Raw genomic sequence first — 25,104 nt, 5'->3', positions numbered from 1 at the left:
CCCAGGGCCAGATGGTCTGCATCCCAGAGTGCTTAAGGAAGTAGCTCAAGAAATAGTGAATGCATTAGTGATAATTTTTCAAAACTCCTTAGATTCTGGATTAGTTCCTGAGGATTGGAGGGTGGCTAATGTAACCCCACTTTTTAAAAAAGGAGGGAGAGAGAAACCGGGGAATTATAGACTGGTTAGTCTGACATCAGTGGTGGGGAAAATGCTAGAGTTGGTTATCAAAGATGTGATAACAGCACATTTGGAAAGAGGTGAAATCATCGGACAAAGTCAGCATGGATTTGTGAAAGGAAAATCATGTCTGATGAATCTTATAGAATTTTTTGAAGATGTAACTAGTAGAGTGGATGGGGAGATCCAGTGGATGTGGTATATTTAGATTTTCAAAAGGCTTTTGACAGGGTCCCACACAGGAGGTTAGTGTGCAAACCTAAAGCACATGGTACTGGGGGTATGGTAGTGATGTGGATAGAGAATTGGTTGGCAGACAGGAAGCAAAGAGTGGGAGTAAATGGGACCTTTTCAGAATGGTAGGCAGTGACTAGTGGGGTACTGCAAGGCTCAGTGCTGGGACCCCAGTTGTTCACAATATATATTAATGATTTAGATGAGGGAATTAAATGCAGCATCTCCAAGTTTGCGGATGACACAAAGCTGGGTGGTGGTGTTAGCTGTGAGGAGGATGCTAAGAGGATGCAGAGTGACTTGGATAGGTTAGGTGAGTGGGCAAATTCATGGCAGATGCAATTTAATGTGGATAAATGTGAGGTTATCCACTTTGGTTGCAAGAACAGGGAAACAGATTATTATCTGAACGGTGGCCGATTAGGAAAAGGGGAGATGCAACGAGACCTGGGTGTCATTGTACACCAGTCATTGAAGGTGGGCATGCAGGTACAGCAGGCGGTGAAAAAGGCAAATGATATGTTGGCATTCATAGCAAAAGGATTTGAGTACAGGAGCAGGGAGGTTCTACTACAGTTGTACAAGGCCTTGGTGAGATCGCACCTAGAATATTGTGTGCAGTTTTGGTTCCCTAATCTGAGGAATGACATTCTTACCATAGAGGGAGTACAGAGAAGGTTTACCAGATTGATTCCTGGGATGGCAGGACTTTCATATGAAGAAAGACTGGATCGACTAGGCTTATACTCACTGGAATTTAAAAGATTGAGGGGGGATCTTATTGAAACTTATAAAATTCTAAAGGGATTGGACAGGCTAGATGCAGGAAGATTGTTTCCGATGTTGGGGAAGTCCAGAATGAGGGGTCACAGTTTAAGGATAAAGGGGAAGCCTTTTAGGACAGAGATGAGGAAAAACTTCTTCACACAGAGAGTGGTGAATCTGTGGAATTCTCTGCCACAGGAAACTGTTGAGGCCGGTTAATTGGCTATATTTAAGAGGAAGTTAGATACAGCCCTTGTGGCTAAAGGGATCATGGGGTATGGAGAGAAAGCAGGTACAGGGTTCTGAGTTGGATGATCAGCCGTGATCATACTGAATGGCGGTGCAGGCCCAAAGGGCTGAATGGCCTACTCCTGCACCTATTTTCTATGTTTCTATGTTTCTATTAATCTATTTCCACCTTCTTTAAATATCTGTGAACAGCAGAGAAATGTAAAAACTATTGAAACTCCTTTAAAAGCACCAAGATCTCAAAAGGCTATCACAGTATTCTGGGGGAAATGTCTCTGGTCTCATTACCTGAGGCCAGTTCTCTGTTGTAGAATGCTACAGTTTGTGAGATGGTTAGAGATTAACCATGGGATCCTCAAAAATAAACATGGCTGAGTGGAGATCACATGTGAGTTTGTAAAGTGGGCAGGAATAAACAGTGTGGCCCTCTGTAGCACAATATTCTTTTGAACTGCAATTATTGTTGTTACTGACATCAGAGAAGGGGTGACTGTAGTTGTGATTTATGATGTAAATTGAAATTGGTAGAGGAACGTAACAGTTGGTTGAATTGACATCACCAATCTCAAAATGTAAAAATGTCTCCCAAAACATATAAGAAACATATGGAACATGAAATATGCATTCACAACCTAATCTTGTCAGTCCACAGAACAAGTGGGATTTGCACAGATTGAAATTTGGACACCTACTCAGTCTCCTGAGGAAGGCAATCAAAGTCTGACATTTCTTCCAGTTCTAAATGATAAATCAAATCAAACACCAAGATATTAATCCATTCTTACAATTTGTGCTGTTCTACTCTGAGTAATTGCTTTGTTTTTCACATATGACTCAGCCACTGCACAATTGTGTTCCACAAAGCATTTAATCACCTGTTTTCATACATATCCCAATAATGTTTGATTCTATTGTTAACCAGACACTGGTTGTCTTTTTTCAAAGGGTTAATAAAACTACATATTTTATGGATTTTTGACATGTTTTTATTCCAGATAGCTATTTCTAATAAATATCTTCTGATATCATGCCTTATTGAAACATCACATCCATATTCTCTAAAAGCATAATTATAGTCAAAGTAACCTACCAAAATGTATTCAACTTTTATTTCCCATAACATTGTTTCCTTTGTCTTTAATCCAATGATACCAACTTGACCTTTGAGTCTTTCTTCACATGCCCTTGCTGTTCATTAGCTCTCCACTGTGACAATGTACTTTTTAAAGTTATGTTGCCCAAATAGTATAGATCATGGTTTTAGATGCTCAAATGAACTTGCACTTAAATGTCTTCCAGATGTGCCAAGTCAGTATAGGCAACAGTACTCTGATTTGATATCCCAGTGATACATAATATGATGGTACAGCTTGTGTACCCCTTATTCGAAATCCCTGGGGCTGAAAATGTTTTGGATTTCATAATTTTTTTTTCAGATATTTGGAATAGATAATGAGATAGCTGGTAATCACCATTATTTCTGACTGAATTTATGTGCGACTAGTACGCAGTCTTTGTCCTGAACTTGTTCATCACAAAAGGTACATAACAGTAAAAAAAAATAAAAAATAAAAAAACTGTAAAAATAGAATGAAATTATAATGTGTGTAGGACAAGCAGCACAGCAGTTTTGGGTGAATACCTAAATCCACTGTTGAACAACAGCAGGCTTTCAGCTTCCACCTGTGATGCTGTGTTTTGATTAAAAGGTTAGAGTACACAATTTGTATTTTACTTTTTTTCAGTTTTATTTAAGGTATAAAAACAACCAGCATTGTAAACTTGTTCTAGTGTTAGATTTTCATCAGTGACAATCTTGGCAAACTCATCAATGAATTTCTCACAGCTACCTGGACTATACCTCTTCCCACACTGTTACTCGTAAAATTGCCATCCTGTTCTCCCAATTCCTCCGTCTCTGCTACATCTGCTCTCAGGGTGAGGCATTTCATTCCAGAACAAAGGAGATGTCCTCTCCTTTCAAACAAATGGGGTTCCCTTCTTTCACCATCAATGCTTCCCTCAACCGCATCACTTCCATTTCGCAGGCATCTGCCCTCACCCCAACCTCCCGCCACCCCACCAGGGATAGGGCTCCTCTTGTCCTCACCTACAACCCCACCAGCCTCCACGTCCAGCACATCATTCTCTGTAATTTCCGCCACCTCCAATGGGATCCCACCACCAGTGAGAAGTAGCAGAGTGATAGGGCTTTGGCTCAACGGGCTCAGGCGGTAATAAGGCGAGGTAGGTTTACCTGTGTTAATTATGGAAAGGAAGTAGTACATGTGTGAGGCCGGTTTTCTATGCTTGGTATCAGATGTGGGAAGTCCTGGAGTCTCCCAGCCTCCCAGATGGCCATATCTGCACCTGGTGTGTTGAACTGCAGCTCCTAAGGGACCGTGTTAGGGAACTGGAGATGCTGCTCGATGACGTTCGGCTGGTCAGGGAGAGGGAGGAGGTGATAGAAAGGAATTATAGGCAGGTGGTCACACTGGGGTCAGGGGAGACAGACAAGTGGGTTAACAGTCAGGAGGGAGAAGGGGAAGAGTCAGGTACTAGAGAGTACCCCTGTGGTTGTAGCCCTTGACAATAAGTACTCCTGTTTGAGTACTGTTGGGGGAGATAGCCTAGCTGGGGCAGGCAACAGTGGCCACACCTCTGGCACAGAGTCTGGCCCTGTGGCTCAGAAGGGTAGAGAAAGGAAGAGGAAGGCAGTAGTGATAGGGGACTCTATAGTTAGGGGGTCAGACAGGCGATTCTGTGGACACAGGAAAGAAACTCAGATGGTAGTTTCCCTCCCAAGTGCCAGGGTCCGGGATGTTTCAGATCGCATCCAAAATATCCTGCAGTGGGAGGGAGAACAACCAGAGGTCATGGTACATATTGGTACCAATGACATGGGTAGGAAAAGGGAAGAGGTCCTGAAAAAAGACTACAGAGAATTAGGAAGGAAGTTGAGAAGCAGGATGGCAAAGGTGGTAATATTGGGATTACTGCCTGTGCCACGTGACAGTGAGAATAGGAATAGAATGAGGTGGAGGATAAATGCATGGCTGAGGGATTGGAGCAGGGGGCAGGGATTCAGATTTGTGGATCATTGGGACCTCTTTTGGGGCAGGTGTGACCTGTACAAAAAGGACGGGTTGCACTTGAATCCGAGGGAGGTTTGCTAAGGCTACTGGGGAGAATTTCAACTAGAATTGTTGGGGGGTGGGAACTGAACTGAAGAGACTGGGAAAGAGGCGGTTGGCTCACAAATAGAGAAAGCTTGGAGACAGTATGTGAGGAAGGATAGGCAGGTGATAGAGGAGGGATGCGCTCAGACAGAAGTTGAGATGTGTCTATTTTAACACAAGGAGTATTGTGAACAAAGCAGATGAGCTTAGATCATGGATCAGTACTTGGAGCTATGATGTGGTGGCCATTACAGAGACTTGGATGGCTCAGGGACAGGAATGGTTACTTCAAATGCCGGGTTTTAGATGTTTCAGAAAGGACAGGGAGGGAGGCAAAATAGGTGGGGGCGTGGCACTGTTGATCAGAGATAGTGTCACAGCTGCAGAAAAGGTGGACATCATGGAAGGATTGTCTACAGAGTCTCTGTGGGTGAAGGTTAGGAACAGGACGGGGTCAATAAATTTACTGGGTGATTTTTATAGGACGCCCAATAGTAACAGGGATATTGAGGAGCAGATAGGGAAACAGATCCTGGAAAGGTGTAATAATAACAGAGTTGTCGTGATGGGAGATCTTAATTTCCCAAATATCGATTGGCATCTCCCTAGAACAAAGCGTTTAGATGGGGTGGAGTTTGTTAGGTGTGTGCAGGAAGGTTTCTTGACACAATATGTAGATAAGCCTATAAGAGGAGAGGCTGTACTTGATCTGGAATTGGGAAACGAACCTGGTCAGGTGTCAGGTATCTCAGTAGGAGAGCATTTTGGAGATAGTGATCACAATTCTATCTCCTTTACCATAGCATTGGAGAGGGATAGGAACAGGCAAGTTAGGAAAGCATTTAATTGGAGTAAGGGGAATTATGAGGCTGTTGGAAATTGGAAGCTTAAGTTGGGAACAGATGTTCTCAGGGAAAAGTATGGAAGAAATGTGGCCAATGTTTGGGGGGGATATTTGTGTGGAGTTCTGCATATGTACATTCCAATGAGACAGGGAAGTTATGGTAGGGTATAGGAACCGTGGTGTACAAACGCTGTAATAAATCTAGTCAAGAAGAAAAGAAAAGCTTTCAAAAGGTTCAGAGAGCTAGGTAATGTTAAAGATCTAGAAGATTATAAGGCTAACAGGAAGAAGCTTAAAAAGGAAATTAGAAGAGCCAGAATGGGCCATGAGAAGGCCTTGGTGGGTAGGATTAAGGAAAACCTTAAGGCATTCTACAAGTATGTAAAAAGCAAGAGGATAAGACATGAAAGAATAAGACCTATCAAGTGTAACAGTGGGAAAGTGTGTATGGAACCGGATACTTTACTTAAGTATTCACTATGGAATGGATCTTGGTGATTGTAGTGCTGACTTGCAGCAGACTGAAAAGCTTGAGCATGTAGATATTAAGAAAGAGGATGTGCTGGAGCTTTTGGATAAGTTGCTGAGACCAGATGAGATGTACCCCAGGCTACTGTGGGGGGCGAGGGAGGAGATTGTGATGATCTTTGAATCAGCAATGGGGATGGGAGAGATTCCGGAGGATTGGAGGTTTGCGTATGTTGTTCCTTTATTCAAGGAAGGGAGTAGAGTTAGCCCAGGAAATTATAGACCAGTTAGTCTTACTTCAGTGGTTGGTAAGTTAAAGGAGAAGACCCTGAGAGGCAGTATTTATGAACATTTGGAGAGGTATAATATGATTAGAATAGTCAGCATGGCTTTGTAAAGGGCAGTTTGTGCCTTATGAGCCCAATTGAATTTTTTGAGGATATGACTAAACACATTGGTGAAGGAAGAATAGTAGATGTAGTGTATATGGATTTCAGCAAGGCATTTGATAAGGTACCCCATGCAAGGCTTTTTGAGAAAATGAGGCGGCGTGGGATCCAAGGGGACATTGCTTTGTGGATCCAGAACTGGCTTGCTCACAGAAGGCAAAGAATGTTTGTCGACGGGTCATATTCTGCATGGAGGTTGGACACCAGTGTTGTGCCTCAGGGATCTATTCTGGGACCCTTACTCTTTGTGAGTTTTATAAATGACCTGGATGAAGAAGTGGAGGGATGGGTTAGTAAGTTTGCTGATGACACAAAAATTAGAGGTGTGGATAGTGTGGAGGGCTGTCAGAGGTTACAGCAGGACATTGATAGGATGCAAAACTGGGCTGAGAAGTGGCAGATAGCGTTCAACCCAGGTAAGTGTGAAGTGGTTCATTCTGGTAGGTCAAATATGATGGCAGAATATAGTGTTAATGGTAAGACTCTTGGCAGTGTGGAGAATCAGAGGGATCTTGGGGTCCAAGTCCATAGGATGCTCAAAGCAGCTGCGCAGATTGACTCTGTGGTTAAGAAGGCTTATGGTGTTTTGGCCTTCATTAATTATGGAATTGTATTTAGGAGCCGACAGGTTATGTTGCAGCTATAGAGGACCCTGGTCAGACCCCACTTGGAGTACTGTCCTCAGTTCTGGTCACCTCACTACAGGGAGGATGTGAAGGCTATAGAAAGGGTGCAGAGGAGATTTACAAGGATGTTGCCTGGATTGAGGAGCCTGCCTTATGAAAACAGGTTGAGTAAACTCGGCCTTTTCTCCTTGGAGCTACGGAGGATGAGAGGTGACTTGACAGAGGTGTATAAGATGTTGAGAGGTGTTGATTGTGTGGATATTCATTGGCTTTTTTCTGGGGCTGAGATGGTTGCCACAAGAGGACACAGGTTTAAGGTGCTGGGGAGTAGGTACAGAGGAGATGTCGGGGGTAAGATTTTATACGCAGAGAGTGGTGAGTGCATGGAATGGGCTGCCGGCAACGGTGGTAGAGGCGGATACGATAGGGTCTTTTAAAAGACTTTTGGATAGGTACATGGAGCTTAGAAAAATAGAGGGCTATGGGTAAGCCTGGTAATTTCTAAGTTAGGAACATGTTCAGCAGAACTTTGTGGGCCGAAGTGCCTGTATTGTGCTGTAGGTTTTCTATGTTTCTATGTTTCACCAAACACATCTTTCCCTCCTCCCATTTTCTGCTTTCCACAGAGATCGCCCTACATGCCTCCCTTGTTCATTCGTTCCTCCCCACTGATCTCCATCTTGGCACTTGGTTTCCTCCAGGTGCTCTGGTTTCCTCTCTCAGTCCAAAATTATACCGGTTGGTAAGTTAACTGGTCGTTGTAAATTTTCCAATGATTAGGCTAAGGTTAATTCGAGGGATTGCTAGGCAGCACAGCTTGAAGGGCCTACTCCATGCTAATTTCAATAAATAACTAATACAGAGTTTGTTTGCAAAGCTGTTCTATAGACGTTGCTTATTTTAATTTTAAGCTGATTACTGTTTTCCACTTACACTTTAAGAACTGAAGACTGACTTTCACTTATGACCAGAAGTTAAACAATGCAATAGAATTGTAAGTTTCCTTACAATTGTTTCCAATCTTACAAGTGGCAGCTGCTATTTAGAAAGCAAGCTTAGCAAACATGCAAAAGAAAGCAAATATCTATTTGCAACAACAATTTGCAATTCTGATGCATCAATTTATTACTATTTATTTGTTACTTTACATGCTTCTTGATTGACTTCTGTCTCTGAATGTTATCAGATGTACATCTAAAACACAATTACTACATTCATGAATAGACTAAGTGGGTATAGTGGAGCTATTAAATTTTGCTGGTCTTTAGATGACATGCTAAGTTAAAAATAGGATGTTTAAGATCCCAGTTCAGTGCTTGCACATAAATGTGTCTAATTTGTGCAAAAATCAGGCTTCATTTGAATAACTATTTCTGTACGGATGACCTGTGGCTTGCATTGATTACTCTGTGGTGAACAAAAATCCAAGAAGTGAATCCAGACACTTTCTGTACATTGTTCTGATGCTACCTGTGTGGTTTCTTCTGAGAGTCACATTGTGAATCATGGTGTGAGTCACTGATTTTTATTCTCTATTTTTCCATAGAAGTTGGATCATATAATGCCCAAAAACGAGGAACTCTAACTTTGAGGCATGGTTTGTTCTAGTGGCTTGGGGTTCCAAAATGTTAACGGATGGATGTAAGATAAAATCTAAAGTTTGGAACTGAAAGCAGGGGGAGAAAACTTTCATGTGGAGTTTTGTGGCTGCAAATTATATTCCAACTACATATAGAGGAATTGTGGAACCTTTGAATAGTTATGGCAATGGAAGAGGCCATTTGGCCTGTAGAGTCTTTGCCTATGCATGATAGACTAATCCCATCAGTCCAACTGTACTGCTTACAAAGTTTAAGATATGCTTAAAGCAATGGGACATGCAGGTGCTCCTGTTTTGATATTTTAAGTTACCTGAAAGTTTCTGGACCGGTTTGACCATTTCCATCCAGGGACTCCTATGATTTGCTGAAGCCATGACATTTTCTCAGGAGGGTTTGAAATTTTCTTGAGTTTTGTCTGTCCCATTGCTACGATGGAGTTCAGGGCAGTGCCCTAATGTCAGGAATGTGGCATTGGGAATGCAGCTGATGTGTCCTGCACAATGGAGCTGTCGAGTGTGATCAGAGCTTTAATGCTAAGGTTTGTTGCCCAGCAGTTGATGCTAACACTAAGCAGTTCTAGTGGATTAGGATATTGCTCATGATATTTCACCAGTGTTTTGAGTATGTGTCGTATCTCTGGCCAAATAGAAGGTGGTAAGCCATGAGCTTGGTTTGGAATCCGGACTCTGAACAGTCATTTTCAAAGTCAGCTGCAGACTGTGATGGATTTTATAACTGATGTCTTGTATAACTGAGAGGAGCCTGCTGAAATGTAGGATGAATTCTGCATTATCCAGGATCTGTTTTGAGGGTTGGTTGCTGTTTTGATGATGATTACTGGATTGGTAAATAACTTCTTGGTAGTTTAGTGTAAAAGGGTATTTTATTATACAGTTCAGTGACTGAAGCAAAGAAATGTTGATATTTGTTTACTGAAACATCAGCCTGTAGAAATGGTTAAAGCAATGGGACATGAAAGTTTTTGCTTTTTCTAAGCTTTCAGCTTATGCTGTAGACTAATCATACCCCACCAGGGAGCTTGTTGAAGATGAGATAAAATATTTCAATATGGAAGATTAAGAAGGGAGATGGTGTATTAAGAAAAGTGTAAACACAATGACAGCTTTGATGGCCATCACTAGGAATGAGTCAGAGATAGTTCCACTGGGACATATCTTGGCTTGAGTTTTATTATGGAGCAAACAGAACATGGTGAGAAAGGCAAAATTAAATTTGGTACAGGCAAATTTGAGAAGGGTCCTGTATATGTTTTCTACATTGCTGGAATTTGAGGGTTTTTTTTAAAAAAAGGTTACATATTGTGATTGGTACTGCTCCCTGGTCACTATTTGGATTTGACCACAATAGAATATGGGAAGCTCTTTGGTCCTTGTTTGATTGCAATTCTTGCAATGAACTGGTCTTCATCATATATCAGTGAGGCTCCTCTGTAATGGCCACAATCAGACATCTCATTTACTGAGGAACTCAGCAAGCCAAGGAGCATCTATGGAAAAGAGTAAGCAGTTGTTTTCTCAGGCCGAGACCCTTCAGCAGGACCTGTTGAAGTCCTGATGAAGGATCTCTGCCTGAAACATTGACTGTTTGCTGTTTTCCATAGATGTCTGGCCTGGTGGGTTCCTTCAGCATTTTGTGTGTTTTATCTTGGTTTTCTAGCATCTGAAGATTTTCTCTTGTTTGTCATTTCCTTTCATGAAAATAGTTATGATTTTGGTAGCTCTGCCCTTCCTAGATGAGGGAGTTGTAGTTAAAAATCCAAGCCACCTTACTTCCCACCATGTTCTGAGTGCACTTGCCAAACATAATTAATGACAATTTTTCAAAAGCAATAATAATGCAATCTAGGCTTTTTTTTAAAAAAAACAACTGAAGTAAGGGCTTGTGAGCTAAGTGGTTTGACCTTTTCTGTCCAGACTGAAAAGTTGCTGTACTGAAATGGGCATTTCAAATAAAATTAAACTGCAATCGTGCAAAAATCTTATGGACTGCTAGGCCACAGTGATCACTGTCCCCCTTTACAATGCTGATACATGAGCAACTCAGAGCTCAGGAGTAATACTATCAAAAACTGTTTCTGGAGTATGTTCCAAATCCACACCTCTGACAGGACAAGGAAGCCAGTGTCAGCCTCTTCTCTCAGGCCAACATTCCTGGCATTGGGGCCCAGTTACACTCAGCCAGTTTTGATGGTGGTCCATGCTTTTCCATTACCAAATTCAGAATTCCAAACCAGACATCTTCTGTGGCACTCCATCATGGTACAGGCATACATTACCTCTTGTACTACCTGCTTACTTTCTTGCCAAGCAACTATTGCCTCAGCTTAACTGCACTGTCTTCATCAGCCACCTCTGAACTAGAACACAACCAAATCAACCTCCATCCTTAAATGATCAATGTGACTTTTTGGTGGATCACCTGTGTTGTTAATGTAAACTTGTACAATATATGATATAATATGATTGAAGGCAGCTAACTTCCTTCATTTATGTTGAGAACCTAACCTAAGAAACATTACCATTGTTACTTTCTAAAAATCCACATAATTTGTATCTGGCTGTTTGCCATTGTCCACTGGAATTTAGAAAAGTGATTCATTACCTTTCTAAGTCCAAACTACCAGCTGCTTATGGCTAATGAATGAATGTTGATGCTTTCCATTATCAGTTTCAAGTTGATTCTGGCCATAATTCCCGAATTAAAAGGACTGTTAAGTGTGCTACACCACCTGTATCCTCCTCTGTCTAAAAAAAAAATGCCTGAAATAGTTCTGTTCTGGAACTTTCCCAGTATCTGTGGGAAGAATGCAGGTTGAAAGATGAGGTATTTTCCAGGTCTTCAGAATTAGTAGAAAATTAATCTACTGTTTTCCTTCAAATTTGTGTGGGAAATTTTAAAATAAAGTAGATATACTGTAGCTATTTGAAAATTAGAAAGGCTTATACCTAGCAGAACTAGTTAATCACTGTTCCAAGCATAAGGCCACACTAGAGCAAATTTAAAATTAGTATGTTCAGCAAGAACAAAGAGTAGAACAGAAAAGGTCAGAGTTGCAAACACAATATGCTGGAGAAAAAGTCAGATGCTCTTTTGATACCATAATAGCACAGGAACAGAGAAAAAGGAGAAAGTAAGTTCAAGGTAAAAAACGCAGTTCATGAGGAAATAAAATATAATTATAATAAGTGATTTTCCTGAAGCTTTTGAATCAACTGTATTTGTCAGAGGTTATTAGTAAAATAACAAGATATTATAATAAAATCTCAAATTTAAGAGCAGCTTTTTTTTTACCATTTTCTCTCAACTCCAACAATGTAATGTAAACCTGAATTTCCATATGGAGTATGCACAATATCCCTTGACAATGTGGGTTTTCCTGGGTGGTCCAGTATCTTAGCGACCCCCACCCCCATTCAGCACATCCTGAAGATGTGCTTATTGTTGGTTCAATTGATGACTGAAAATTACCCCAAGTGCCCAGCAGCAGAAATGGAGATGTTGATGGGTTAAGGGATAGAATGGGTCATTGGAAAATAAGTGGGAATGAGATTAACGTGAATGCTCTGAGAGCCAGCATTGACTTGATGAGCAGAATGACCTCCTTGGAGATCATAAGGAAATCTAAGAGAATAGATGGAATTCTGCTTAAAAGTTATGTTAATAGTAATTCAGCTAGAATTGAGCACATACAAAGTCCCACATCTGCTTGATCCTGAAGCACTTTCCAGATGGATCAAAGGGGATTATATTTATTTACACAACAGAAGTTTAGGAAATTGGAAGGATGTTTAAAATTTCTCAGTAAAATATTGCACATTTTATATTATTACGAAAAGCTCATCTTCAATATGTTCAAATACTTGAGGTCAGTGGAGTAGACAACTAATTTCTTCATGAAGTCCTTGAGATTTACGATTTATCTTTTTGATAACTAGCACATCAATGATTAAGGATCAACTTTATTTGCCATATGCAACAAAAACAAACAACTTTCAACAATTATGCAGAATTAAGAATTACATAAAAATAAAGTTAGAAGTGCAGATATGGAATAAATGTGTATAAATACAAAAATACTGGCATGTATTTACAATGTAAACAGCATTATAAAAGGTGGTTTAAAATGTTTACAGAGAAGTACAGTGACTGAGCGAACAGAGAGGTTGATGGGTCTAACTAGTATGGCTGATTAGATTAACTGCCTGTGTGGGGAAAACTCTTAAGATGGAGGGAAGTTTTTGTTTTAATAGCTCTTTCAGAATGGAACTTTTGGAAAAGGAAGTTTGCAGGATGGGTAGTATTGGCCATGATTTCTTCTGCCTGCTTCTTTTGATTTGGATGCATACAAATCCTGCAGCGATAGCAAACTGTAAACTGACTTTTCTACTGCCCTGACAGTTTGCTGTATTTTCATATGTTGTGAGAAGATGCTGCACAAAACCAGACAGTAATGGCTGATGTAAAGATGGCACAGTGTAGAATTGTACCAGTATGTTCTTGGGAAGATGGATTTTACCAGTTGCTGTAAGAAATATATTTTCTGCCAAGGCTTTTTGTTAATGAAGGAGAATTGGTTCTCCCAGATGAGGTCCTGCAAAATAACGATGCACTGGAACATGAATGTTGAAACTGGGCTAACTGTAGAGTTGTTGATGATGAGTGAATGGAGTGAAGACACATTTCTCCTTAAGTTGATGTGAATTTCCATGGTTCTGAGGGCATTCAGCACCAAGTTATGTGATTACACCAGGTTACTGGCTTGTTTACTTTTTGGTGGTAGTTAGATTTGTCGCTTCTGGTGATTAATCCTATGACGGTGGTGTTATCTGCAAACTTTATCAGTTTAAATGATGTATCACTAGAGATGCAGTCACTGGTGTAGAGAGAAAATAGGAGAGGGGTGAGAATACACCCCTATGGCGCACCAGTGCTGACTGAGTGGGAAGTTGAAATGTGTTGCCTTGTCTCACATACTGCCTCCTGTCAGAGACGAATTCTATTCTATACCCCATCAAGAACAATTTAGAGCTCTCTGCTTCTTTCTCAATAAAAGAACCAACCAGTTCCCCTCCAACACGACTCTCCTCCATCTCTCAGAACTGGTCCTTGCCCTCAACATTTTTTTTTACTTCTCCTCTCTTTCTCCAGACTATGGGAATAGCCATGAGCCCCAGCTATGCCTGCCTTTTCATGGCTACGTACAGCAGTCCATGTTCCAGGCCTTTCCCCAGTAATGCTCCCCAACTCTTCCTCTGCTACATGGATGATTGCATTGGTGCTGCTTTATGCACTCACGCTGATCTCGTTAATTTCATCAACCTTGCCTCTATCTTTCACCTGCCCTTAAATTCACTTGGTCCATTTCTGACATCCCCCATCCCCCACTTTCTCAGTCTCACTGTCTCCATCTCAGGAGACTAACTGTTCACTGATATGTTTATAAACCTACCAATTCCCATGGTTATCTAGACTATATCTTTTCCCACCCTGTCTCCTGTAAAGATACTATTCCCTTTTCTCATTTCCTTTGTCTCAGCTGCTTCTGTTCTCTGGATGCCACTATCCTTTTCAGGACACCAGAGAAGTCAACTTTCTTCAAAAAACAGGGTTTCCCTTTCTCCACATTGATGCTGCCTTCACTCAAATCTCCTCCATTCCCTGAACATCCATGCTCAACCCATGCTTTAACAGTGATAGAGTTCCTTTTGTCCTTGTCTACCACCCCAACCAACACATCATTTCCACAACATCATTAAAGGGATCAAAGGGACCAAATATATCTTTAGCTGTTCACTTTCCGCAAAAATTGCTCCCCGCGCCCCCCCCCCCCACAATTCCTTTGTCCACTTGTCCCTCCCTACTAATCTTCCACTGGCATTTATCCCTGCAAATGGTCAATGTATCTGCCCATTCACCTCCTCCCTCACCTCCATTCAGGGTGCCAAATTGTCCAATTGGGTGAGGCAATTATTCACCTGCAGATCTGCTCGGGTTGTTTAATGTGTCCAGTGATCCTATGCGACCTCCTACTTTTGTGAAACATGCCATAAATTGGGGGACCGCTTCATCAAGCACCTCCACTCCATCCACCAAAAGTGGAACTTCCCTGTGGCCAAACATTTTGATTTCCCATTCCCATTCAAACATGTCTATCTAAGGTATCCTCTTGTGCCACCAATAGGCCACCCTCACGGTGAAGGACAACACCTTGTATTCCATGTGTGTAGCCTCCAACCTGATGACATGAATATCAATTTGTTGTTCCAGTAAAAAAAATCCCCGCATCCCTCCCCTCTTCTATTTCTGACTCTGGCCTCTTACCTCTTCTCAGCTGCCTATCACCTCTTTCTGCTCATCCTCCTTCTCTTTCTCCTGTGATCCACTCTCCTCCCCTATCAGATTCCTTCCTCTCCAGCCTTTTATCTTTCCTACCCACCTGGCTTCACCTATCACCTTCTAGCTATTCTCCTTCCACACCACCCCCCCCAATTCCTACTTTTATTCTGTCGTCTTCCCCTTTTCTTTCCTGAAGAAGTGTCTCAGCCTGAAACATTGACTGTTTATTCATTTCCAGGGATGCTGCCTGACCTGCTGAGTTCCTCCAGTTTTTTTTTGTGTGATACTTAGTATTTCCAGCATCTGCAGAATTTCTTATGTCAGAGAGGAAGCTTGTAATCCACCTGAAATGTTGAGGAATATTTAATGCACTGGGAGAAGCCATATAGTTCCTGCTTTTAAGAAGAAATGTCATGCAAGTCAATTGGACCGTCCCTATCCTAGTCTTCATAATTTATAAAAGCAAATGAAATAAATAATCAGGCACCAGTTGAAGTGAATTCATTTAAAATAACCAAATATATGCCGGGCAATTGTGGTGCCTGATAGGTAGAGCCTATACCTAATCACCTAAATGGTTTGAGGAGGTAACAGTATACTTGATGGGGAAAGTGATAGTGCACATAGTTTTCCACATCATTTTATTTGAAGTGCTATATAAGTTACTGTTGTTTCAATCAGGGTCAATGTCTACATAGATTATGGCAGGAGTATAGATCAGTAGCAAGATAAGGGAACAAAATTTAGGATAATTGTAATTGACATTTGGCTGAGTTGTGTGGTGATTTGGATTGGAAAGTCCTCGAGTCCGTACTGGAATTCTTTATGTTCCCATTATACACAACCAACCTGGGTTATCTTGACCAAGCAAGGTACCGGTAATTACATTTGCAAGTAATACTTAACAAAGAAGAACTGTGTGGTTAGAAGAAACAAGTCAAGAAATTATTGTATAATTATTGTTCTTGTCTTTTTGAAGTCCAGTTTTGCAACAAGGAGTTTAAACAATGGCACATTCTTTTGGAAATTTGAATTTAGCAGGTGCTGCTTTAAATTTTCCAATCGTTACATGTTCAGCTGTTTAATGATTAGAAAATCAGGTGCAAAAGATGCCTGAATTCCCAGTGTGTACTATCAACAACCAAGTTTCTGTGCTGACGGTACATTATTCTAAAATTAGAAGCCACGCTAATCAGTAGCAAAGGAACCAGCACAAACAAATAAAGTATAGTGGGAAGATGGCCTTAAGGTTACCTAGAAAGAAGCCTTGGCTTTACTGTCCTCAGAGTTCCAACTGCATAAGGCAGAACAGACATGATCAAATCAACGACTTTCCTGCTGAAGTGAGCGTTGCACTCTAAAATGTTATGTGTAAAATAGCTCTTGTTGGTGAGACTCAGTAGGAACAGCTAGATGTTAAGAATATGCAGAAGAAATATAAGGTGTTAGATAGATGAGCTATAAAAATAATTAGATTAGCTGGGCTAATTTACTATCAAGTATATAAGAAGAGACCTTCAGAGCTTGCGTGACAGAGAATATAAACTTTAACCAATAGCTTCTGATGTATCATTGCACAATTCCAAGTTGTGAGGTCAATTGTTATAAAGACGTTATTTAAAGGAGAGTTAGTTTAAGTATTTTGAAAGGAATATAATAAAATAATAACAGGAAATTTAGGGAAATAGTTAGAGAAGTCAGGGCAGGACAGGAATGGGTGGATTGGGCTGGACAATCTTTCTGTACTCACAAATATAAAGTTTGTGTTGTCAATGAATGGCAACGCCACTAGAGTACGGTACATGGGCAAGCTTCTAGAACATAAATAAATCTTGCAGTATATAAGAATATACAGATGACTAAGATATCATCAGAAAATGGCTTACTTGATATTTTCCTTTCTCCTGTTGATTGGAAACTTATTTTTGTGACCTTACTTTGCAAACAATTCTGTCTTAAAGTTGCACAACTTTGTATGTTGTTTTCCCCTATACTTTTTAGTGCTATGTAATTCAGCTTTTCTCTATTTACCTGCCATCTCATCTTTATCAGTACTTGCTCTTTCCATCCTCTTTTCCAGTGCCCAGCATCTAATTTCCTATTACTATTTCCCACTGCCAAGCTGAATTAAGTTGGTTCAATCAGCAACAAAAACAGATTGATTCCACCCTGAGTGACTGATCTCAAAGCATGTTGGTACTCCATCTCACCACTTAAAAGAGGCATCAGCTGCGGAAAAAAACGTAACACAAACCGTTTTCAACTGGTATGACAGAAGCCATGCAATGGTGGAATCATTCCGAAAGCTTTCATCACTTTTGCATGTGTTCATAACAGAACTGAAATCTCCTGAAAAGTAGAAAGACCTCTTAGAAGACAGAAGATTTGCATAGCCTATACATTCTTATGAACCTTTTAAGATGTTCCATGGTACAATGTCAACGTAGCTGATGAAATGCAGATCTAGGTATGCAGAGTACAGTACAATTGGAAAATATGACAATAATATTTGGGTTTGACTGTTGGAAAGTGTCAGTATTTTCAGGACCTCTGGGAGTAGAAACATCTGCATTAGGGTTTGTCATGACTGCAGCAGCATGGGAGGAAGAGGCAGCACTGGATATTGGCTACAGAGGAGATCGACAAGAATGTTGCTTGGATTTGGAGCAGTTCACTGATGGGAAGAAATCAGATGAGTTAGATTTGCTTATGCTGAAGTTGAGAACGTTACGGTACAAAAACCTATAAGGCGGAGGTAGATAAAGTAAGAGTCTTTACTTTCCATTGTGGGGGTATCTAAGATAAGAACCTACTGATATAAGGTAAGGGATAGAAGGTTCAGAAGGCACCTGAGGATTTTTTCAATGGTTGTTATCTGGAATGCAGTGCCTGGGAAGATGGAGGAGTCGGGTGCTCTCACAACATTTAATAAACATCAAAACAAGGACTTAATTTGTTAAGGCATAGAATGCCACAGACCATATGCAGGTAAATGTGATTGGTATAGATATTCGGCAGATGGTCATGTTTTACCTTTTATGACTCTATGACTGATCAAAAGGCGCATGAGTGCCTCAAGATGGGTCAGATATGAGTTTTTGGTGAATGCAAGCTACTTGAGAGTTGGGAATAACAAACAGCCAGTCTGAATGGTTGGACCTTGTTGGCCAAGGATTATGGGATAGAGGGAAGATAAAGTTTTAGGATCAGAATGGGGAATGTGTCAGACCCTAGCTTCAGGGTTCAGCAGAGTTCTGTTCAGGAGTCAAAAATGTAATCTCAAGTTATGCAAAGGTGGTTGTTGGGAGTCCAGTGCTGATTGAGAGTTGATCAATTACCAGAAGTTTCATAATTGTGAGTCTTGAGGGTGGAAGCCAATTGTTCATGGAGTTGGAAGAGGTGATCAGAAGTCTGGGTTGATCAAGGGTCAATCTTACTTGATTAAGCAGGTTACTGGGGGTGAAGACCAACTCTGAATACAAAGAACTGCATGAGGATTTGTATAATACTCTCTTTCTGTGTGGCATAATTAAACCATCGTCATTCCATCAGTGATCACTGACTCAGAAGAACATGATCCCATTTCCTTGCAATGTTTTAATGTTGTTCTCTAAATGACAACCCTGAAGTTTCCTCAGACTAGTTGAGAAGTGGAAAAACAACCTGAGATACTCAGCTGAATTTTTAGCACAGCAATAAAGGCGGCAAAAACATTGCTGCTGCATCCAGGTTATAGTTCTCATCCAGGAAATAACACCCAATGTGTACACAGCAGACTCGCACAAACAGTAACAAACTCATTCCATAACAGCAGGAGCTGAGAAATACACACACATTTTTTTTTCCAGTGCTAGCTTTCTGAAAGTTTATTGCTAAAGTGATAAATTGCCAAATTGACTTGTTAGTCGAGCACGAACCGAGGTACAGTGAGAGCTTTTGTTTGGCATCCAGTCGATGCCGATCATCGCACTGTATCAGTACATCGAGGCAGACCAAGGGAAAAGCAGTAACAACATGCTGCATGACGCGTTTCAGTTATAGGGGAAGTCCAGTGCAGGTGCAAGGCCATGACAAGGCAGATTGTGGGGTCAGACGTCTATTGAATTGCACAAGGGTTTCTATTATAAGGGGATTTATAACAATGGGATAGAAACTGTCCTTAAACCTGGTGCTACATGCTTTTCAGGTTATGCTAATTTCTGAGTTGAATCATAATACTCTGGAAATTCAACCTGGTATTTCTGATTGTGATTCTTCATTGTCTGCAATTTAAGAGCTTTGCTTGGGAAATTAGGTCACTTTGTCTTTGTTCAGCCATCCCAGAATAATGCTTTCATAGTGATCTTTAAAGATGTTTGCCTGTGCAGGAACTAGACTCATGACTTTTGTATCTTTCCTGCACTCATTGGCCTATCTTCCCAAAGTCAGCTGATGACACCACACCATCTAATCCAACTCACAGCTGCCCTCCTCCGCCTGCCCCACCCCCCAGCATTTACCTGCTCCCTCCTTTCTTCAACTCATTTATTATCTCCAGCCATAATCCCCAGGCTCTGATGTTCAAACAAAACTTCCACTATCCATTTCACCAAGGTTGTGGTCTCTGGTTAGATCTCACTGTTGGCTTCAACCAGACTTTGATTACTGTCTCCCAATCTGCACTCCATTTAAAGTGCCTGGACCCTTGTGGTTAACATGCTTGGAAGTGTGCAATGAACTAATAAGCCTTGAGCCGAAGTCAATATCGAATTTTGCTTGGGTGGATGTACCACTGAAACACTGATGTACAGCTGAAGCTGCTGGTCCAGTTCCATAACTATTATATTTTGTCTTCAGTCCATCACTAATTTTAATCAAAATACTTGAAAGGCTTAATTAGCACCCATGTATTTTGTACTCTGATTTTATTTTCTTTGATCTCAACAGTGGGTCACTGTAATGCAAGTAAAATCAAAGAGAACTTGATGGATAGGTGAGAGAGAAAAATGTAGGAATGATTCAAATAAGTAAGGAAGGGGACCAATCACAAATAAGAGAAAATCTGCAGATGCTGGAAATCTTTCATCAGTATCTCGGCCCGAAACGTCGACTGTTTACTCTTTTCCATAGATGCTACCTGGCCTGCTGAGTTCCTCCAGCATATTGCGTGTGTCAATAAGGAAGGGGAAATGGGATTGAGGGAGTTCCTTTGCTGGGAACCAGCATAAATCTGGTTAGCCAAATGGCCTTCTGTGTTGTAAAAAGTAAGGGAATGGGATATAGTAATATAGCATACAGACAAATGGGAAGTAAATTTCATGATATAAAAAGCGTAGCTGATTAATTTAATCTAGATTTCAGTTTTGTCTTCAATTATTCTTATTTCTATTTCTTTTGTTTTCCAGTTTATTCTTCCCAGCTCAAACCACTCCTTACTTGAAAACTGATATTTTCCTCATTTTCTATTTTTCATCCTTCTGTTGCTACCTTTACTGTCCTGTCTTTTCCTACCATATAAGTGCAACAAAAGCCTGCATTTCTAAGGCACATACTGAAGGCTTGAGATAGTCATTGCTATTCTGGTTTGAATTAATGAAAAGGCTATTTGTTTGTTAATTGCTTCAATTTTGATCTGGACTATCCAGTGAGGTAGTCAATCTCAGCTGAGGGATAGTAGATTTTCTCTTAACAGCACAATTTACAGATTGGGAGCTGAAAGTCAACATGGGAGTCCTACTTCTAGTGATTTTCAGTTCATTACTTTTGGAAGCACGTATGTTATGCAAAGAAGAATTGAGTCTGGCTATGAAAGCCCAGTATATGTGCATTTAAACTCAAACATAAATCCTGACACAGCAGTTGCTGCAGTGAAGAATGCCTGACAAAAAGGACTTGTGAGAAAAATTACTCCTGAGCTTACATCAAATGCAATGGTTCAGTCAGACATGAAAATATTGGTGCGGGTGGGGGGGGAAGGCTGTTTAAAATGCAAAGCAAGTTTCCATCCAGGTAAATTTGTTCAATTTCAAAAGGTAAAGAAATGAAAGAAAAATTGGTAGGCCACATTATTTCACTTAATGAGAAATCTGAAATCATTCTAATATCCAATTAGAAATCTGTAAAATAGGTGTAAATAAGTAATGATTTGGACGTTGAAATTCTTTTAACTGAGAATGAATGGAAATAGTTTGTCACATGCCAGCTCTGTACAAAAGAGTGACAATGGTTTAATGCATTGGGTTCCATTGTGACTTGCTTCAGTAGGTTTTACTACAAATATGTGTATCTACTTGCAGGTGTATGGCAAGCACTAAATTCACTACATGATAAAATATTCCACACATATCGATCATGTTCTGACTCTCCATCTATTTATGTGCCTGGCAGTTTTGTAGTTAGGCCAGCATGTTTTTTCCTGTTGCTGCTTTGAAGCAAGTCTAAGTGTAATAAGATCAAAATAGCATGGTATGTGATACTTTATTATGTACTTTAAAGAGGATTTTCTTTCCTCAGCATTGTTTAAAATGGAATCCTAATATACTTAAATTTCTTGTGACGTTTCTGAGATATAATCTGATTGAAATAATCCAACAAAATGCTATTTAGTTTGTTTCTTCCTAGTTTCACTGCTTGAGTATGTGTGTGGGGAAGAGGCATGGTTGGAAGTGAGTGTTGGATTCATTAGTCACAGAATGGTCACTGGTTTAGATTTCTGCTGACCAATTCCACACATCTTTGTGCTTTATTGATATTGTTAGACAGAGAAAAGATAACAATGTAGCCTGCTGACACGGAACTACATGTCAACCAAGATTCCCTCATTCCAAGTCTGACAAGTTCCAAATTTACTAACCTGGGATAAGGTATCTTCAGAGATGTTTTTCGGCAAGGAAATAGGACAATGTAACACGCATTTGTCTTCCTATACTATTTACTGATTAGTTCAGGAGAATTGCAAGCTATGGGCAAGGGACAGATTGGAGTTTGTTTTAACTGAAGAAATTTTAGGAATGGTGGAGATGTGAAACAATAACAAAGAAAATGTATTGATATAGATCATCTTGTAAATGTTTAACTGAGGATAAGATTTTGAAATATTTTAATGTTGGGAGGGATCATAATCACAGTGAGATACTGGCCTTCAAAATAGAAAAGGTGGAATGGTGAACTGGCAATGATTGGGTAAAAATGGAGCAGAAATTTGACCATAGCATGCCTGGATAAGACAGAGGTGAATGTTAAGAAATTGGAAATGAGAATTTTTTTTCTTGGTTAACTCTCCGTAGTCTATGCAGTTTGGCAATAGCAGCCGTAAAGGACATATGGAACATTTGGCAGGAAAGGACAGAGACAAAAGAGTTGCAGATGGAACTAGAGGAGGGTTGAAATGGAGTGGTTGACAAAGGTTTTAGCCTGAAGATTACTGTAGGAAGTGAAGAGAAAGTAATATGGCAGAAATAAAGTATAAACTTACATGGTACTAATAAAGAGTGGCATTCGTTTTGGCAATGACACAATTGATATATTGGCATTTGTCAACACCATGGCTAACTTCTTGCTTCTGTCTGTTTCTTTCCACAGCACGGAAGAGAATTTGCTAATCCCTTCTGTTGTTGCAGCATGATTTTGCACAAGCCAACGACTAAAATAAATCAACTTTCCAGTCCATCATCCTGGCCATCAAGATGTGCATAATATAATCGGTTCCTATAATAATGGAGACAATCTTGCTAATAACAGAATCAAAGCTCTCAGCAGGTCTGAGATTGATGTGATTTGGAGACTTCGTGGAAATGACTGGTCTGGTCACTACTATGACCTCCGTGTGCCTGTTTACAGCACTCAATAACTCTTACTGAGCTCCGAGCTCATTCTTTAATCTCCGACCACACAGATCGGCACCAAAAGAAGCCAATTGTACAGAATCAAACAAATGTGCATTACAGATGCAATATCACTGTTTTAGATGTGACTGTATTTTCTATTTTTTTGTGATGGAGTGTTCCCAGATTGCGCCAACTTTTCAAGACTGTGACTGTGTTCTTTGCGCCCACTATTAGGTCTTTCCAGTGACAAGCCACAGACCTACAGTAATCAGAGCTCCTCAGTTCAATTACATTCTGTAGTTTATACACAGTGTTACTTGCAGATGTGTTTAATGTACTCTTTTGAAACTTCTAAATAAAATGAAATGTACTCCTTTATTTTTCCTTACTGGAAGTGGTGGTATTAATAAGGAGATGATTTAGCAATCTGGTTTATCAGTAATTCCAAGTGTCTATTTGTCTATAGCCTCTTTAATTCCCAATAATGATTAAAACCACCCACGAAGAGAAATCAAACTGATTCATGTTAACTCTCGAAGTCAAAAGCTAATTAAAATACTGAACTGCTTTTTTGCTCCCTCCTACCAGACAAAACATTTTGAGTTACTTGCTGGGTTTTCTTCATCAGGAGGAATTGATCTGGATCCCAAGAGGGGCAAGTGATTTTGCTGGTTCAAGGCGGAAAGGATTGTTTTCCTTTATCTTATACATGTAATCTAAAGATTCCTCTCTTATGATGTCTTTTTCACTGTTATTCAGAATAAGAGGAGGCCTTTAGGAATAAAGTTACTCCATCAGATGTACTTATGTAAATGATGCTTTGTGTCATTTTTGATATGATTAGAATAAAACCAACAGTAAACGAGAGTGCATTTAAATACCAGGACATAACTGATATGTTCCCTTGGACATCCAAAGCCCACAGAGCCCCAGAGTCCATAGTGCAGTTTAATCACCACATTGGTACCCTATGTGTATAATCTGTTAGCCAGCTCTTTTATATTATACGAGATGATTGCTTTTTCATTTTTGGTCGGATAACTATTTAAGCCCCAATCCCTATTTTAAGCTACTGAATTAACTTTTTTTTTAAACAAAAAAGAAAACCGGTTGAGGTGAAAATTGGGGGTAAAAAAGACATTTTTTAAAAAAAAATAAAATATTATGAAGAAATGGATGTTGTATTTTTCTCACATTGTTGAAACAGTTTATTGTCAATAAAAAGCTGTAATACATTATTTAATCCACACTGTAGTAGTTTATACGTGCTTAAAATAGCAAAACTTTACAACATGAAATAAGTATAATGCAACACGGCAATCATCTGGGTTAATTCAACAAGCAGTACAGAATAATGATGCAATTGTTTACATGGATTTAAAGTGCTATTCATTAAAAGTTCAATGAATGCCTATTTTGTCTCTGTAATGTCAGTCTGATGCTGGAATAATTTTGTTAATTGCAGTGTGGCACTGGAATGCACGGTGCCTTTGCTCCTTGGTAGTGTGCGAGTGTGCGTTGATAGCTGCAAACGTGCGATTCTTCCTCTGTGGGCCATAGTTTATACCATAAGAGTTAATATTTCAGGAAATGACAAGAGTGGGCGGGGGAAACAAAATGATTTTGCTCGTAGTTTAAACCTCCCATTCAAGAACCCACATATTTTTGGTTGTGGATATTTGCACGCTCACTTCCAGAACATACACAGGAGGGCAGCACACCTAAAAAAATAACACTATGCTAATGAAAGGGATGAGAGAAAGTAAGGATTTCAGCTCCTTGAATTTAAGTACTGGAGACTGACTTAGTTCAGATTATGCGACCTTGAAGTGATCATTAATGAATATATGATGTTACCATGTTATGATAATCGTATGATCTTGGAGTGATTACTAATGACTGCAGGGGTTGGAATGACTGCTGTCATAACTAAAGGATGTTTTGGTGGCTTTGCTCTGTGGTCTTTTATGTTAAGGATTGCAAAATGTTACATTTGTCCATTGGATAATGAGTAAGTGGCAGTTTTAAAGATTTAGAAAATAGGAATAATTGTGTCAAGGCTGCATATTTTGTTATGCATCTCCTAGTAGTATACAGTAATTACAATGAAAGATGTAAAATAGATTATGGATTAAGTTAAGTTGAAGTAACCTTGTTAAGGATTACATTTATTTAGATTAACTGTTACGGATTTTGTGACATAGCAGATGATTGGTAAAAGTGTTTATTTTCCCACACTTCTTTCTCATTTTCTCTTTGATAAATTTAACTTAACACCAATATGTCTGCTAAGTGTTTGCATTTATGTTTCTATTTACAGATTTCCCCTATAAGGAGAACATTTATT

At 39.9% G+C, this 25,104-nt stretch overlaps 1 protein-coding gene across 3 annotated transcripts in view; it reads left to right on the top strand.

Annotated features, from left to right (window-relative positions):
• The window catches only part of pcdh10a (protocadherin 10a), a 75,967-nt gene extending 52,234 nt beyond the window's left edge, over positions 1 to 23,733 (top strand). For all 3 annotated transcript variants that reach the window (XM_073042689.1, XM_073042687.1, XM_073042686.1), the window contains one exon: positions 22,513 to 23,733. In XM_073042689.1, the coding sequence (XP_072898790.1) occupies positions 22,513 to 22,532 (20 nt within the window). In that variant the 3' untranslated portion in view covers positions 22,533 to 23,733. The remainder of the gene's footprint in view (positions 1 to 22,512) is intronic.
• Positions 23,734 to 25,104: the final 1,371 nt, after the last annotated feature.

Source organism: Hemitrygon akajei, chromosome 4 (assembly GCF_048418815.1).
Source record: "Hemitrygon akajei chromosome 4, sHemAka1.3, whole genome shotgun sequence".
NCBI classification, from domain to species: domain Eukaryota; kingdom Metazoa; phylum Chordata; class Chondrichthyes; order Myliobatiformes; family Dasyatidae; genus Hemitrygon; species Hemitrygon akajei.
Note: the sequence above shows the minus strand (reverse complement) of the source record. Positions and strands in the feature narration are given on the sequence as shown.